The sequence below is a fragment of the Alligator mississippiensis genome, chromosome 12 (genome assembly GCF_030867095.1).
Source record: "Alligator mississippiensis isolate rAllMis1 chromosome 12, rAllMis1, whole genome shotgun sequence".
Lineage (NCBI taxonomy): Eukaryota > Metazoa > Chordata > Crocodylia > Alligatoridae > Alligator > Alligator mississippiensis.
In genome coordinates this window covers 56,937,495-56,956,303 of record NC_081835.1, presented here as the reverse complement: position 1 = coordinate 56,956,303, position 18,809 = coordinate 56,937,495, and the positions used below count along the sequence as shown (strand labels likewise).

The 18,809-nt window shown below is 44.4% G+C and overlaps 1 protein-coding gene across 3 annotated transcripts in view; it reads right to left on the bottom strand.

The window, feature by feature from the left end:
* LOC102575623 (collagen alpha-1(XXVII) chain B) overlaps positions 1-18,809 on the bottom strand; it is a 226,635-nt gene that overhangs the window by 113,455 nt on the left and 94,371 nt on the right. For all 3 annotated transcript variants that reach the window (XM_019475657.2, XM_019475658.2, XM_014608190.3), the window contains 3 exons: positions 15,826-15,870; positions 9,368-9,421; positions 8,880-8,924 (listed from right to left, as the gene is read on the bottom strand). In XM_019475657.2, the coding sequence (XP_019331202.1) occupies positions 8,880-8,924; positions 9,368-9,421; positions 15,826-15,870 (144 nt within the window). The remainder of the gene's footprint in view (positions 1-8,879; positions 8,925-9,367; positions 9,422-15,825; positions 15,871-18,809) is intronic.

Below are 18,809 nucleotides of genomic sequence, written 5' to 3'. Positions count from 1 at the left end.
AAAATCAGACAGCAATGAAAGGTGACAGAGGGGTGGCGATGGAGGGGGGTTGTTCTCTCTGCAGTGCACATATCTAAGAAGCAAATGCCTTAAAAGTCGAGGTGATCCAATAGCAACAGACATGATGGAGGCTATGTCCCACACACTGTGAATGCCACCAGCACATTGGAAAACACGCACCGCTATACTGCAAATGTGAAATGTATGGAGGACATATGGACTTCAAATATAGAGCCACAGAGAGCAAAAGCTTGGGAAAGAAATCCAAGTGGCTCTCGTCAAACAACAAATAAAAACCCTGTTCTTGCAGAAATTAAATAGTATAATTGCTTCTGTTGACATTCAGGAGAACAATGGAAGGGCCATTACTTAGTCTAGATTATAGCTGGGTCACATTAGTGGACAAATCTTTTCGTTGCGAAAAAGTGCATATTCAAGTTGACAGAAATGTTTAATGGATTCAAGTTGAACTTGCTGAATTGTTCTGATTTTAAAAAAAGAATTCTGAAAAGAAATCAAACCATTTTGTTTAGCCATTTTCAAATCAAAACATTTCCTCTTTTGGTTTGAAACGTTTCCTTTCAAATGAACTTCAATTTGATATTAAAGAAAAAACCCTACAGAAAACTCAAATCTAATGTCTTTGGCCTATATAAGGATTTTTAGGGCATTATCTTTAATTGGACTAACTGTCTAGCTGAGATAACATTAGACACTTTTTCAAATGCAAAGCACTTAGTTTGACTCGAAACAATATTTGTTCATTTTTTGGTAGTGCAAAGAAACAAGCAAAATAAATATTCACACAGCTCTAGTTAAAATGAACCCCGTGTATTTGGGAGGGGAAAGACCGCTCATCCACCCATCTCCTTGCCACTGCTAGCCTGTCCCCATTTTCCAGTGCTCTGTATTTACTATTCCTTCATCCAATCCAGTCTTAAACATGCAAACCACCTGGCTGCCTTCTTTTAGAAAAGGATGAGAAATTACCCTATGGTCACACACAAGATTTGTTCCAAGACCCACCTTGCCCTCGTGATCATTCTGTCAAAGGGCCAAAAGAAAGGGGTTGGTGGTGGCAGGTGTGGTGGAGATGGCTGGTTTTGCTCTTTGTTTTTTAACCTATCCAAGCTTGAGGGCTAGTCACCAAGAAGTGACTTTAAAAAAATGGAGGTCACAGACTTGCCTACTCTATAGAGGATATTCTAGGAAGCAGCTAAAGACTGCGCTTATAAATGGGAGTGAGCCACTCTTCCATACTGCAGGAAAACCTGTTTATAGGCCAGGGGTAGAGATCACGTGGAATGGGAATCCGTTCCAGGAAACTCCGAGAGAGGGTTTAGGGAGGCTGTCAAGATTTGCAGATAGCAAATAACTTTCTAAACTCTACTTGGGGGGGGCCTCAAGTAAGTCAATACATGTGTTATTACATGTCATACACCACAGTTTCTTGGCACAAACAAGCAATTCAGCCACCTACAATTACATTAGTCAAAGCCAAATTATATTTTAAATGTAGGTTTTTAGAGTTAGGAAATGCCTTTACTGCCTGGAGCATATCAACTCTGAATCCAGATCTTCACTTTATGACGCAGGCTTGTGTCCTTAAAGTTTGGAACAAAATGATAAGAGAAACGAGCAAACTACGACTGAAAAAAAGAAGTGATGTTGAGATAAGGAAAAGTGCTCCGAGGTCCTGATTCATAGGGCGTTTACACACATGCTTCGGGAGGTGGGGAGTGTGGGAGCTTTAACAAGCGTTGAATGAGCATTAGTTAAAGCACCCCCGCTGCCATGTTTCAGCATGGGGACACTGATACATGTGACGTTGGAGTCTGTTGGAGCGCAGTGATTACAACGCTCCAGCAGACTCAATTAATCGAGTCTGCTCTGATGCATTGTAATTACAGCGCATCAGAGCAGCTTCAATGTACTTGTATAAGCGGCCTTAGAGTGAGGAGGAACACTTCATCTGAGATTAAAGCAGGAGAGTTTGTTCATCATGTGTGGTGTTGCATATGTTTCATGTGGCATCTATAAAAAGATATAGCAGCCCTTCACAACAGCTGCCAAATGGAACAGGGACTAGTTGCTAAACTTGTGCAAGGGTGGGTGTTTAGCTGTAAGGAAGTTAGTGCTCTGAGTGCAGGAATACAGTATGCTGCTCTGTGTAAAAGGCCTAGTGTGCCCACAGATGCTTTGAGGTTAGCCATTGCGTGTCCCTCTTGCCAAGGGTTTGTGTTTGGCGTTAGAAGGAGAGTTTGCATTTGAGACCCAATATAAGTATTTAAAGGAGCCAGGAGCTCCAGGACTTCCAACTGGATTGGTTCACTAAATTCTTTCATGCGTGCAAGTAACTAATGACCCCCATCAATTTTTCCCATTGCATGGTTTTCCCATGATCTACAGCTTATTTCATCCAAGGGAAACTGTTGGGTTTGCACAGCAGCTCAACCAATTCCTAGTTGTACGCACAGAAACTAGGCCAGAAGACAAGAGGCCAAAAGACTCCACCATCAGTTCAGGAAAAAAGGAATGGCAGTTCATGGGAAAATAGAAAGCAAATATTAAGGAATATTGTAGTTGCCAATGCTGGTGTGGAGAAGTGATACTGCTTCACAAAAAGATTACCCATGGACAGCCCTATTTCATCCATTATTAGTAATAACTGAGATAAGGAACGGGGGACGGCTTCCCCATAGAACATAATAATGGACAAGTGATCCTATCTACTGGAAGAGGTTGGGTCGATTCAGCTTGTGGGAGAACAGAGGTTGTATGCACTGTTGTTACCCCCTGAAGGGCAAGGTATAGACCCTTGCATGGGATGGATTTAGGAAGCACTAGCCAACTTTGGCATACCCTCTGCATACCTGTCCATCTAGTTGCCACAATGCCTCACTGATGGTATAATTGCAGCAGTATGACTAGAAATTTGTCCTTCCTACCAGTTGACCTCTGTTCCCGTAAATCTGTGTCACAATGAAGATATGTACATGTTTGGGATTAAACAGCTTACATCTTGTTGCAATGACTAAATTCCTATGCTGCTTTGCTCCACGGAAAGCTCAGCAATACACATTTTTGGAAAGGGGATAAACTATCTCAATATGTTGGCACAGATTCCCCACGTCCCTCAGGGGAAAACAAAGATGGCAGTGAAATTTCTGTGAGTGTGGTATTCCCACCCAGAACACTTCTTTCGGTCAGATCTCAGCAGTGCAGTCGAGTCTCATGCCTTTATAAAGACTAACATATGACCCAACTCTTGTTCTATTCTAATGCACTATGTAAGAGCCCAGGGGTGAAGGGAGCTTTCCTCAAGTTTGAAGCATGCCAGAAGGACACGTGCTTTTACTATAATTGTCTGAGTTAGAAAAAAATGTAATAACTGATTTCAGCATGACACTGCAGATGTATAAGCAAAAATAACTCTAGCTGTCCTTAGAAAGACATTATAAACATCAGCTCCAAGCAGAGAGGCCAGACCTTCCATGAATTCTCAGCTTCCCTTTGGAGGTGGAGGGCTCTTGCAGTAGGGATTTCTTGCCTGTTACCACCTAGGGTTGCTATGTCTTGCCCTGCTCTGCGATTCTAGGGCAGCAAACTCCAGCAAGGCACAAGATTCTCCGCACGGACCCGCAAGCGGGGCCAAGTACTGAAAGTCATGATGGGAGGTGTTACAATCCCACCCATGCCAGGCAGGATGTGGGATACCCTCAAAACCATAATTCCCTCTCAGACCTTTGCGAGTCAGCAAGAAGTGGCAGATGGAAGGAGTTAGCCCCTTAAAGGCAGCTCTCATCTGACTTAAGTTATTAATTATGAAAGGTTAGGGATGACTTGCAGAAAGGAGGAAGCAAGCTTGCCTGCTGCACCATGCCTGCTGATCCAGCATTTCAGTCTTCAGATGGTGCCTAATGTCTGGGATTCTTTTTTTCTTGCAGCCCCATTCAGGACTGGGAGCTTAACTCCTACTCCCAAACCTGTCCAATGGATGGTAGTTCCCCCCGGAAGAAAGCCAAGCTGGTTATGAAATGGGATGCGTACACACAGTCTCCCTCTCTCCCCTGCCACTCCCCCTCCCATAAGTCACTAGGTCATTTTCTAGGAAAGCTTCCTTCTTATTCTTGAGTCCAACTTTCACTTGCCAGACCCCACTGGGGGTGTTTAGAGAAGACCTACGCCATGCTGGGACAGGACTGTGGAGTCTGAAATAGAAGACTGTTCTGATGCCTACCCAGGGCAGACATGTTCACCTAAAATGATGGTTTCTTTCTTATGAGCCTCTGAGCCGCTTGCACTATTTATTATCCAGGTTGTAGGACATCTGACTCCATGTGCAATATCGATATAGGTAGCACATGGGCCAAGACGGGTAATTTTGGTAGCCCAATTAGATATTTCATAGAATCATAGAAATACATAGACTACATCTGTGTATTCAGAGGTGCCTACTCAAACCTCCTTGGATGTTGGGCCCTGTTAAATTAGGTAAAGACTGGGCATCCCAAATCCTTTTGAAAAGTTTGGTTTCTATTCTAACTGTGTTCTGACTCCAATTCATGAGCAAGATTGCAAACAAGATTGTCAGACTAATATAATACTTGCACTATATCTACTGTGTTTTCTTGTATGAGGGGAAATCAATTCTTTTAACTCCAAGATATGTGTGTGTGCATGTGCGTGGAAGCACACCAGAGAGAGCAACGCATATCCATCCAACTTGGCAGACCCTACATGAGAAAGTGCATTCTTCTGAGGGACTCTGGACAAATAACACACATATACAACAACCTGTTTGGTAGATAAGTAAGGACTGGGAAACATGCAGTTGTGAAGGGAAAATGCTGTTGTGTGAAAGCTGAACTGTGTCACCTAAGTGTGTCAGAGCTCAGTTATGCTCTATCAGAGTTTAGTTTGCTATCATGGTTTTAGGCATGAAACAGATGGGGGTCTCAGTGCATTCATCAAAGAAGCTCTCAATAATCTCACCCACCATGTCCAGTGTCAAGGGAAGTGCATTAGTCAGAAGAAGTTACAAATTAGGATCTTTGCAGAGGCAGAGCTAAAGCCAGATTGTATTCTGGCTAACTTCCAGGAATGGTGGTAGACAAACTTTCAGACAAAAGATTCAATATGGGAGCCAAAGAGGATTCTTAACGTTCTGGCCACTAGGACAAAGGGGGGAAAGGAGACAGCAGAGGGGTATGATGAAGCCAAGGTCTGGCAGGTAGGAAAGAGATTAAGGGATCAGAGAATGACCATGTAAAAAATTCTGCCACCAACATAAAATGCAGGACTGAGATGGAAATTACCAACGAGGTGAGTAGGGGAGAATGCAGAGTGGAATCGGTTTGTATTGAGGCCCTTTCCCCCTCTCCTCCACGCCATTTTAAGTAGAGCATGCAAGGAGGCAATAAAAGGGTCAAAGAAAGACCTATGAGGCATCTAATGGAAGAGATGAAAGACAGAAATAGAGAATGATTTGGGTATTAACATGCTGGACTGGGGCTTGGGAGATCTGCATTCAATTTCTATCCCTATTTTCTGCATCACTTTGGGCAGATGTCTGTTCCTCAGTCCCCCACATGAACAATGAAGAAAATGAGTCTTTCTTCTTTGAATCTTTTGTTTAGTTAGACTGTAGGCACTTGGGCAAAGACTGACCCCTCTCTACATACTAACCACAAGCAACAGTACCCTCTTACTTGATATAATAATACAAATAATAAAAATATAATGAAGCAAGTAGGGGAAGATGACAAGTTTCTTGCTCGTAGTTCCCTACATTTAAAAAAGACAGAATGTACAGTCAGATGAAACAAGTGACTCTGCTGAAGTGGCACGGGAGCAAATGAGTGCCTTCCTGATCACCTGGAAAAAGGATGTCTACATATTAGAAAACAGGCCAGCAATCTGCATACAAATGCCAAAATTCAAGCACCCTAAGACTTGGAAAACACAAGCCCAAACAGAAAGCCTTCCCCCAAGGGCAGATCCAGAATTTTGAAAAGCGCGGTGCAGATGGTGAGGTGCATCATCATATATAAGATTGCACGCACTTTTCTCCATTTTTAAAAGAAACTAGAAACTTTACTAATATGCTAGGGGCTTAGGGCTGTATTATTCAGTTAAGACTGAAGCGAAAACAAACATCACTTGATTGGAATGACTTAAAACAATCTGCAGGGCTGTGAAATATGAGCTCTGTTCCCAGGAGCAGCTAACAGATAGAGTTGCAGAACAAAGGCTAGCTTGATTGGTGGAAAATCAAGGCCATTAAAAAGAAGAAAGGGTCATTAACACCTGTGGAATGAAGAGTTTAGAAGGGGTCACATAGATTTTTATAATAAGCCATGAAGTCAAGTGACTTCCTCAGCATTGCCTGAGTAGAAATGCTACTGCCGCTGCCAGGCAGTTGGTTTTAAACTTTGGGTGGAACAAGAATCAAGGGGGGCAGGGTGCAAGTGTGCCAGTGCACCCCCCCTTGGATCAACCCCTGGGTTTCCCAAACTTACTGTACACTGATAAGTCTGGCAGATATTCATGCAAGAGAGTGCAGCAGATTTTGTCGTCTGACCTCTTGGATAAAGGGGTTTATATCTGAAAGTCAAAAGTGCCTGCACACACCTGAGTCAATAAGAACAAGGCTGTCAGTCTCACTCGGTTTTACTGCCTCGGCCCTGTGTTTCCCAGCACTCTGGCTGTGCAATTCCCAAAAAAGATGCACCTATGCTATTTGGAAGCCCTCTCTATATGTGATAGCACCCCTGGTTATTCAAGTGCTAACTCAACACTTTCTGGCTAGACGAAGCCTGACCTAGATAGGTTCTCATTCTTCAATAGGGAAAAAGTTATAATGAAAGTCAGGCTGCGAACATGTCCTTTCAGAGGAGGGTGCAGTAGGAGAGGTAGCCAGAGGCACAAGAGGAAACTCCATGCTCTTCTGATCTTTTCTCAGAGGCAGGGAGAGATGCTGGAAGTAGGATGGGAGTTAAACTACCTATGAAAAATAATTTAGCAGCAGTCTGATTTTGGGAGGAAGGACAGTTCAGTGGTTTGAACAGTAGCGTGTCCTGTGGGAGACTCGGGTTCAGTGCTGTAAAGCCTTCCTAATTCACAGGAGTGGTGTGAGGAAAACTGCATTAAGGTTACCGATGAGTGACTGTGGTAACAGGGGCCATAAAAATATCTGAGAGAGACATGATGGTTTTTATAAAACAGGGATCGAAATACTGCCTGCATGGCCAAAGAGTCCAAGCACTGGCTTAACTCCTCCAACCCTGACCAGTCCGTAACATATACAGCCAAATCTTTCAGGATAGATGGGAGAGTCTGTGGCCACTGGAGTCCTGACCCAGAACTGAAGTGATTTGCAATTCGCTCTTGAAAGAAATTCCTCCTTTTGTCCAAAAACACCCTCTCTCCTCATCCCCACCCCAGGCAGAAAGGTGACCAAACAGAAATTAAATTTGGGGACATGGGAACACTGGCCCTGAGCTGCTAGCACTACACAGAATATGGGAGTAGTTGCTCCTCAACACTGCTTCCCTACCCCCAGTTTAACTATTCATTAGAAACAGCTGCAAGTGAACAATGAGGCAACACAATAAAATTAATGCTCTCTTTTCTCTACCCTCTATGCAATCCTCATCACAAAATCAAGTACTCTTGATCTTGTTTCCCTTTTCTTAGGAGGATAAAATCCTACAATGCAGCACCTACAGGAGCAGGTTGCATGTGAGAGTTAGACTCATCCAGACATAGAACTGCAGGGGGTCAGCTCAAAGTGTGTTTCTAAGCCATTTTACTGGACCACTGCAACCCCTGGTCCTCTAATTTCTTTTTAAAAGCAGCCCGTATCACTTAGCTTGCTGATAAGATGAATTGCCTTGAGACAAGTTGACATAAGCCACTTTTGAACAGACATACATAAGTGTTGGCACAAAGGTTTGCAATGACTTCATTAAGTGAGTTTTCCCTGGGGCTCCAAATGTTATGTCTAATCCTGGTTCTGCACTGAATGGATAGGTCTTGCCTTTTAATCACCTTCTTCACTATAAGAAGAATATTGCTTGGATGTTTATCTCGTGTCAGGTGACACCCTTCAACATGCCCTGCAATATGAGAATGGTAATTTCACTGATAAAGCCTTCATCGCACCACGATCCACCATGGGAAGAGCCACACCAACAAAACCGCATCAGCAAATGATATACTCACTAAAAACCCAAATGCAAACATCATCACCATAAAAACAGAGAAGCCCAAGAGAGGAGTGGACAGTAACTAGCACAGTTAGTTTATCTAAAAGGGAAATTTATATTTAGTGAGCTTCTCTGCTTCTGGCTGTAGAAATGCAGCTGGGCTGAGGCAGAGACTCTGAGGGAAGTAAATGTTCACGTACAAGAGGCTGCTCATAGCTAGGATTTGGGTCCTCAATGGCTGGTGCCAGGTTCACATACATATTGGGACAAGGCTCAAGGTTAGGGTCTCGAATCCCTCCAGTTCTTTCTCAGATCAAGTAGAGCAGATTAAGATCCATACTGATCTCAAACTTCCACCCTAAGAACTGTGCCTGTTTGCTGCCAGGAAAAGGGTAAAACCATATGCACTGCAGCAATGTACCCTTCCCATTTTGTAACCAGGCAAGAGGTCTTCTGACAAGGTGGAGAGCTGATACCTTATTTAAAAAGAATGAGAAATCAAAGAAAAGAGGGACGTCAAAAAGGCCTTGAGTGTAGGATCTGCGGAGAGAACCAGAGCAGAAGGGAGAACGGGGCCCAGAACATGGTGCAGAATAAAGAAACAGGAGCTAGAAATGGGATTTTGCATGCAGAATAAAACACAGTGCAATAAGGGAGTATTCAGATCACCTTATCACCTTTCAGTCCGTGTTCTCCAGGGTTTCCTATCACTCCCTGAAAAAGACAAAGCAAAGAATGAGCCCAAGCACTGCAACCATATCTACTTGGAAGACGTGCATCATGTCTAGGTCATTTATACAGATAATGAGGCCGTGGACCAAAATCCATGGTATCTATAGCCATCCAGCACAGGTCACAGGTTGAATACCACGCCTTTTCCAAAGCAGCCTCTGAGCTGCACTCTCAATTCAGGTTAACTACCAAACAACCTGTGGTCTAAAGCTGCACAGGGAAAATGTTCCTCGTATTCCCAGTAATTCATACCTGCTGTAGATTGTCAGAGTGACATTATGTCTAGCAATCCTTTACCTGGGTCAGTGGATAAACACTACTGCTGCCCATCCTGCTCTTTGTAAGGATGGCCACTTTCATCCAAAAAACAAACAGAACAATCTTCAGTCCAGACAAGAGAGCACTAGGTTTAGTTACTCTCTTACCTTTAGTCCTTTTGGTCCTGGAAAGCCTATTGGTCCAATAATGCCCATATCACCCTAGTAAGAAAAAGAAAATAAACCAAATTCAATATGTGTATGGTCAACAGATACCCTTGTGTGGTATGAAAATCCTCCTACCAGAATCCTTCATCCACTCCTTTTAAGGTTAAGTTTTGCCATTGATTTGAATGGAAACAAGATCCTGATACTAGTCAAGAGATTGATATGGTGTAGATGGCGACTAACTAGAGTAACACCAAATATGTATTTTACAAACAGAATAAAAAGAACAGCCTAAGTTGTGTCCTGTTTTTCACCTACTAGGAAGGAACCCAAAACACTTTGTAACCGAGACTTCAGCTCTTGACTGCAATCACTTCACCCACCACTGATGTGCAGTCACTTTGGTGGACAGGTGTGATGACTGTTCAAACAGGTCTTATTCTTATGGAGCTCTATGAGCTGCTGTGCAACTGAGGCCAGGTGCTAGTATAAGAAGTGAAGGCACCTGCATTCACTTGAAGCTTACGCAGGGAAACAAAGCCCAGCTTTCCAAACTGAATATAGGATTAAGACCAGAGTAACCCACAGTGAAAAAGTTCTGCCCGCAGAAGGCCTAAAATACAGCTTGCAGAGACTGGTGGGTGGGTGGAGGGGTGGACTAGATATGAAACTAATTATGTGAAGTTAAAGCTAGAGATAAAATTCTATTAATTAATAAATCCACATTCAGGTCTAAGGATCAAATGTAGACCTGGTGTAAGTAGGGTGCAATGCCAGTTTGACTCGATTCCCCTCTATACAATCTCCTGTAGAGACGGTGTAAGTTACACTTGTTTTAATATTAAAAAGTACTTCCAGGGCAGTCACAGATGTATCCTCTTCTGCAGAGAAAAACCTTTGCTACTGAAATTCTGGGTGTTTTAACTGAGCTCCAGCTCTGGCACATCCTCCAAGCTAGCAGGAGAGTGAATGCTGCAATTCACCCCACAGGATTTCCACACGCAGGACCATCTCTTCCCACGCATGGAACAGCGTATTCCAATATGCAGTGTACGGGAAGGTACTTTCAATGAAAGATGCTGCTCAGGGGTAAAGGGAAACAATGGATGGCTCCTTCTGAGTTTGGAAGTGATCCCCCAGTTCCTGCCAAAAACAGCATCCAGTTCTCAATATTTTATGCCTGAGCCCTAATTTCAGGACACCACTGTATCTGAATCTCTAATGGTCCCACAGGTGTGGAAACAATCAGTTCTTTTAACTAAATTTATTCCTGTGAGTCTCTGATTGAGGCTTATTTATAAGTTTGACTATGGCATTATTTTAATAAGGAGCTTTCAGCATTTCATGAACGACTTAGACTGAAATAGAGAAATGGGTGGGTTAGCTCTGAACTTCAATTTCCTCCTCTTTTCTATTGAACTGGCACTTCTAGTGCTAGTAGAAAGGCAGAGCTTGGGGAGACGGTTTTCTACTGTATTATTTCAAGATTTATTTGGCACTTATGAGTGCTATGTTTGGGCTTAAAGATCTCAATATGAGATACCGAACATTGTGAGGTGCCTTTTATAAGCCATTTAGGAAACCAAGATTTAATTACTTGGGAAGGTCTGGGCACAGAGGTACAGTTCAATGGCTCTTTTAAATGAGTTATGTTCGTGTTCAGCTAGAAATGATCCTGCAGGTCTGGATTTGAAGTTGCATTTGATACGTTCTCCCATTCATTCTCCTTAACTTTTGAACACTGATGGAATTTCCTCTTCTATTGTTTATAAAACTAAACTATTATAAGAGCCACCTGAAATAAGAGCTCTATAATGCACATTTATTCACAGTCTTGCCCTGTCACCTACTGAACGTACCAGCTCCAGGCTGTTTGCCGAATTTTATATGTCCTCTACAGAGGACTGACTTGTGAGCTATATCAATGCCAATACCCCACAAAGCTATCTTTCATCTCCGGTTAAATAAAAGTATTTTGCAAATTCAGAAGGTGAGCTAAAAGATCCCTCAGATGCACAGCTCTTTTATCCCACGGTGTCTCCACTGGCATGAAGAAGGAGCAGAACTTCGCTGCTTCCTCAGAAGGTGTTGATGGCAACTTTTTCAGCACTTGTCCGAGCTGATTTGTTTTTACAGAAGCTGCTCCTTTCCACAAAGAGACTTAACACAATATTTTAGTCTTCAAGAACTTATTTTTCTTCTTCAAAGGCACCTTTAAGGGTCTGTTTAAAAGAAGAGTGAAACAAGGAGGGATCCAACCTAGAAAGCAACACTCCAAGACCTGGAGCACTATCTGGTTCATATTTCTAACATCTGTGGACAGGAGGAGGGCGAGGAGATGGGGAGAGGATGAAACTATGGGTATAAGTAGCCAAAGACAGCTTGGAAATTCTGCTGCAGTGAGGACTTTTTCCCACAAAGCATGAATGTGTCAGGTCTGTGAATAAAAACTGTAGCTAGGAAGGACACTAGAGTTCATGGTGTGTACAAGCCATATACATATTAAAAAGAAACCCTTCACAGAACTGTATTGAAATAGGCTTCTGATGGCTTTGCCCCCATGAAGGGAGCCAGTGATACAGTGTACTGAGCTCTCCTGTAATGTGTAAATAAACAGGGAAGCCTTTGCTGAAGGAATATTTCTATAACAGGAGCTAATGTGGCTGCAGACGCACCATGAGTGCTGAGCTGTGGCTGTATTAAAACAGATCCCCTTTTCATCCCATCCAGCATAAAGACTTCTTGTAGGAAAGCGTTTACTTAAAGCTTGCCCGCACAGTTAATTATGAGAGCAAGAGGCTCCAGTTACATCTAATTCTGTTCTTTCACCCTCTGACACTAAGTTAAACACTTGCAATGAGCTCGGAAGCTGTTTGCAAACCAGGGCATTTATAGCTGGGAGGGAAGGAAGCCATCCAATGGGGTTCGGCAAGGAGCATGTGGGATCCCAAACACCAAACACAACACTTGATCATGCACTGTCATCCAATCAGTTTGCGGGATCTGCTGTGCTCTCTGTGCCTAGGCAACCCGCTCTAGAAAAAAAGGCCTCTTTCCACCTGGTGGGAGGAAAAAGGAGGTCTGCCATCTTCCCCTTGTACCTGTTTTACAAGAAGGACGGTTAAGTGTAGGCATATATTAAAGAGAGAGGAAAGCAGATGGTCTCTCCTATATCAGGCTCACTTGGGGTTTCTCAGAATCCAGTACTTTTCCAAAACCAAGATGACTTAATGCTGGAAGGTATTATACACCAAAACCAGCTCAGGGTCCCTTACACAAGCTAGGCAGGGAAAGACTTTGCTTCTTCCTGGGCAAGCTATGTGAGACCAAGGGAGCAGCCTCTGCCTATAGCAAGATGCATGAGAGAAGGCACATCTTTCTTGGATAAACACAGCTCCTAGAGACCCCATTTCCCAGAGCCTCCTTAGGTTACTGAATGGAAGTCATCTTCATGGCTGGTAGAAGAGCCACTAACTCACACTGCTAGCGCAAATACATCGACGTGTCTAATGGAAATGAACCAGATCTGCCCTCGCGTGACTCACTCTTACTGGGGCTCTGGAACCTGAAGAAGGAATGGCGCACAAATTGCAAGGAAGAAGTGAATTGTGAAGCCCCTCAGTGACGAAGAACTGCTGTGTTGTCCTACCCCCTGCCAGGTCACTCTTCTGTAAAAGTTCACTGTGTTTTTTGGGCCATAATGCTATTGCCAGTGGGGCTATATTGTAGACACAAGGGATGAATGGTGACCACTAGCAACCAGCCATGAATGAATTTCAGGTTGGAAATAAAGTCTCCTTGGTGGATTTTGGTGGATCTAATTTTTGAGCTGTGCCTCGTGGCCACATTGCTGTGAATTCAAATAATTCTGCATGTGGCTTCATTACCAGGCTGGGCCCTTCTTCATACAGCTTCCAGGTGGATGAATACATCATATAGTGCTCTGGGCTCACTGATTCAGTCTGTATGCTGTGGACTAGATCCTTCTTCCTTTTCATTTGGAGGTTAATGCAATTTGGAGAGATTTCTTGGTGTATCTTTCAGTGGAGATCCTGGTTGTGATTGCTAGGTGGCCAAAGATCATGTAGCTGGAGTCCAGCAACTGATAGCATTTCCTAAAGATGCTCAAAGATACAGAAAGGTACAGACACAGAAATTAGAGAAAAAAGTATTTTTTGCTTTACCAGCACTGCAGAACCTGTCATGGGAAGGGAAATTTCATGTGGAAAAAATAGCAAACTTTAAAAATATAAGCATAAAAATGGGTCTGTGGGAAGAAGAGATGCCATTCATCAAGGTGTTGGTCTTGAAGTAGATTGCTCCCAAGAAATAATTCACTCTCCTCTGCTCCAGAATTGGACGGGTAGTCCACACAGATGCCTTAGTACTGAAGCAGGTAGAGGTATGGAAGAGGAAAGTGGTTCTAACACTTTCATCTTCCTAAATCAAAAGCCTCAAAAGAAAAATCAGAAAGTAAGGAGGAAAGCAAAATGAAAGGCTGCAAACTTAGCAGCTGATCTCCCAAAGCCAGTGTTTGAAAGAAGCTCCTTTCTTCTCTGGAAGCAAAGCCAATGCAATGGCTCCCAGCTGGATGAAGGATGCTGGGCCAGACACTTTGCCCAAAAAATATGAAGGGTTAGAGTTGAAGATGGACCAACATGAGCAGCAATGAAAGAACCTCTGATCTGGTCCTTACTCAATTGGAACTCAGGGATTTCTGAGGTTGCTGAGGATAGAAAGATGGAGGTATCATAACAGGTTCTTCACTCAGATAGAGATGCTGGATGTACAGCAGTGAATTTAGCATCTAGTCTCTGTCACTTGCAGTTAGATCTTAGAGTCACCAAAGGTCATAACTGGGCTTTAAGTCAAACATTGAGGTTTGACTACACTAAGCACAGAATTTGCTGTCATCGCTGTCTTGGACATGGAATAGTCTGCAAACCTGCCAAGGTGAGGCTACCTTCTGGTGATTCTCAGCTCCTTTTTATCACTTCTGGAAGCAGGAATTGGGTCCTTTTGAAACCTTAGTCATATCACATTTTTAAATAAAAAAACTTGACTGTCCAAGTGATGATATCTGTGATAACATAAAGGGAAACTAAATAGAAGGTTGCAGGTCTCTTCTGAAGAGGAAAGTGTGTGTTGGAGCTTATATCTATGTGATCCTAGGCTTGAGCCCTTCTGTGAATGAGGAATCGGAGTGTAAACCTGGGGATGCATGGCCATATCCAGTCCTGGCACGTGCTTTACAGTTAAAACATGGCTGAAGCTCTTTCCTTTGATCTGTTTGAGAACTTCAGGAAAACTTTTTGGTTTATGGTTAAATATGTTAAAGGAGACAGGGGCTCAGTTCCTGGCTCTGTTAGGCTCCCTGTGTGACTTTGGCTAGTCATTCACTCTCCGGTTGCCTTGGTTCCTGTCTGTAAAATGGGCATAAATAATCTCTCTCTCTCTCTCACTAGGCCTTGTCTAGTCCAATTGCAGGCTCTTAGGGGCAGGGAACCTCTACCACCACAGAACCCCAATTCCTGCCTAGCACCACAAGACCCCAGTTTCAGCTGAAGTATCCAGGCACTACTGCAATACAAAAGAGAATCCTTAGCTGCCTGTGGCATGGAAGTTTACATTTGCTATACATTATGAGGAGGTAATAGTGAACAAAAGTCATCTTAATAATAGTAAAATCTGATGCTTCTTATCCATCCAAACCAAAGTCTGGAAATAAGTACTGAGCCCTAAAAAACAGAGGAAGTACTAACTCAGAACCAGAGGGAGCTCATAGGGCATTCATTTACCCAAAGTACAGCTCCTTACGGGAAAAATACTACTCCTTGGGGCGATGAAGATATATCAGAAGGCTGAATTGGACTGGATGTTTATCATCGTTATTCTTACTCATGCTTTACCATCCTCAGTATCTTTCTTATTTGTGGCAATTTGGAAGCGGGGGCTGTTCAATTCCTACCTATCAAAATGGTAGGATATTCTTTAGTGCACAATGTCACTATTCAAGAACAGTGTGCCTTCCATCAAACCGTCTCGTTTGCTGGTCAAAGGGTCTGTTTTAAAGATAAAAACAGATTCTGGCCTGGAATAAAGACACTGTCCCATCTTTAAAATATACATGGGCTAGTTATAATGAAAGGGCAAGCTACCTGGAAATGGGACGCGGGGCTGATTTCCAAACCCGCCCCTTCTGCCTAAAAAGGGTGCACCTCAGGAATTACATTACGTTCCCCCTGCTCCCCCTCGCCCCAGCACCTCCGCTTCCCCTCCCTCAACGGCGTCATACTTTTGTTCTGCCTCCCCGCGTAAACAGCAGTGCTGTATCCCCTGCAATGCCCGAGGAAGGAGGGGAAAAAAACCCAACTCCACTGCAAATCTGTGTGTGGTTGCTGTGCCCTGAGAGGGTTAAAGCCTGCCGAAGCCAAGGTTGCATTTGTTTCCATACTTACAATGAGTCCAAGGACTCCAGGAGGGCCCGGGGCTCCCAATTCTCCCTAAAAGGAAAGACAGACCCACATGGTTACAGACTCTTTGTAGACAAACAGAGGCTGAAAAGTGGCTCAGTGTTTCAAGGACTTGAGGGAAGGGAAAAGATCAGCCCCCTCCTTCCGTCACCCCACCCCACCCCCTTCCAATAGCCTAAGCAATCTAGAGCTTCCATCTTCAGAAAGCATGTTAATGAAGGAGGGCAGCCTTTGCAGACAGAAGGTTACTTGTTGTTCTGCTGCCGTCCCCACAGTTATGTGCAAGACCGACTTCCCCTCCCAGAAGCAGGCAGGATAAAAGAAGCATTTCACTGCGTGCGTGTGTGTGTGTATGTGTGTGAGTGTGTGTGTGTGCGTGTGCACACTCATGAAGGGGGAGGGGGAAGCAAAGAGAAGACGTGGAGAGTGTGTCAGGTGAGAGCAAGAGGAGAAAGACAGGATGAGGGAGAAGGAGTGGAGAGAGAGAGAGAGGAAAGGATGAAGCAGGGCAGGGCTGGGTAGGGATGGAAATGAAAATAGCTGCTTTAATCCTGGGAAAGCGCAGACCCTGAGGAGGGTGAATGCCTGGGGAATGGGTAAAAGGGAGGCGGTATGGCGCTGAAGACCAGGAAATCCAAGTTCCAGCCACGGCTCTGCTCCCAGACTGCTGCCTGCCCTGGGTGAATCGCATCCCTTTGCAACTCCATTTCCTCTCTGTCAAGCATGCAATGAGAGCTGTCATTGAAGAGGCTGCTCAGATGAACAGGACTTCCACGAAGTGGTGGGGCCTTGGGCGGGGAGTGGGGATGGTAGTCGGTACTTCTGGGAGCGCTGCAGAGCTGCCCTGGGACTGGAGGAGATGGTTACTGGTAAGAGCAGTCCCTTTGCATGCAGAGGCGGGAGCTGCCGAGCTGCCCTGGGACTGGCAATGCTTCTGGTTGTTCATGGGAGTCAACTCCGCTGGCTGCTGCAGAGGGCAGAGCTGGGCCAGCGCCCGGCCTCTTGACACAGTCAGAAAAAGAGGGTGGTTTATTGCACCCTGCAACCTCCTCATGCTGGGCCTGATTTACTCCATACCATCTTGCAAACCATTCATTTTCAAATGGAAAACCGGCCTTATTTCTGCACTGGTGGCTTCTCCACGGAGAGGCTGCTCAGGCACCCAGATCATGTCAGCAGGAATCTCTCTGCAGGCATCCTGCTGTCACTGCCCAGTCATTTGGACGGATGTGGTGAAAAACAGCTCTTATTACTGGCTAGGAATGAATTCTGTCAGATTCATCCAATTCTCAAAGAGCAAATAACTGGCAATAAATATAGATGAAATCATCAGTGTAAGAAAGAGATGCTATTATCCCCAGTGTACCCCAAAGGCACCCCGGGGTGCTGCTGTTATCGAAGTTACAGCTGATTGCCAATAACCAGCGTGGTGTGACTGTACCCAGTGCACAGGGATGTTTACTCTGCCCTCTACTTTTCAGCAACTACTATGGATGCCCCTCATGCAGGTGGTTTTGGAAAGAGCCTGCTCCTCTTTGTGGCCTTTCAATAACAGGTTGGCTCTGACCATTTATGAAGACAGACTTCCACCTGAGATTGTGGTTCGGAGCTCAGCGCATGTGGGTTTAGTTTCCAGCTCCACCAAAGACACATTCAAGGCCAGATTTTCAAAAACATTTAGGCACCTACAGACATACAGGAGCCTAATGGTAAGCTCAGACATGCCCTAGACTAAAGCCCCACAAAGTCATCTGTATCTCCAGGTGCCTAAATACCTTTGCAGTTTCACTCTATGTGAAACACAATAAGTCACCTATATCCTTCCATGCCCCAGTTCTCCATCTGAAAATTAGGATAGCTATGCCTCCTGGTTGCCTGGACTATTCCAGCTGTAAGCTCTTTGGGGCAAGGACTGTCTCAAAGGGTGATGTCACAGGTTCACTGGGACTGCTGGGACCTCTTAAAGTTACTTATAACCGTTGCCTGAAAAGGAACAACTTTGCAACACCATGAGGGCACTTAACATGTGCTAAACTGCTGAACGCATGCCTGCTCATGTTTTAACTGCACTTAGTGTTAAGCTGAATGCGTGACGCCACCTTTACGTTGCCCCTGTACAGAGCTAGCATAACGTTCCATCGCATTTGAGCCTTTAGAGGCTCAAGTAGTACAAATGACACGCTCTTTCCACATAAGCTGAGTTGGATTGGACATACTTTACCTTGTTCTATACTGGCTGGGTACTAATGCACAGCTCAGTCCCAACAGCCTTTCTGCTTACAGGGAGCCTGTTCGGTGAATTAGTGATTTTTCTGAAGGCCCCGGTGTGACTTAGAAGTGGAGTGAAGCATGCACACAAAACGATTTCATAGCCTCAATCTCGACCCCATCATTGATTTTTATGGCCAGGTCTATTCCTACATACTTTGGACATCTGCCAAGCCGTTGTTCTCTCAGGTGGGATTCAGGATGGTAAGAGCGACTGGAATAAGGTCTGCCTTAAAAACATTCAGTTCTGGCCCCTCTCTGCTTGGTTCAGCAAGGAGGGAAAACATGTTTGATATTCTCCAGCAGACGGACTGGATAATATCCTTGTTTCTCTGAATACCTGATGAGTTCTACGGACTCTGCTGTTGGCAGGGGGTTGGGTTATACATTTTTTCTCCTGGTCTATTGAGTTATTGGTGTGGCAGGCTGGATTTCAGAGTGAGCGGTGGTGAGAGAGCCTCAGGAGAAGGGGCACTGCAGCATCAGTGGATGGCACGAACCTGATGGTTGTCAAAATGTAGCATAAGATTTTTCTGGTGGGGAAGGGAGAGAGTGCATTGTGTGGGATGGGGAGGAAGCGTTAGTCATGCGGGTCAAACGGGGATCGGATGTTGTTAGTGGCAATCTGGCTGCAGTGGCAAAGGACGCAACAAAATCAAGGCTGATGCACTTCAGGGAGAGGACGAGGCAATTCAGGTCCC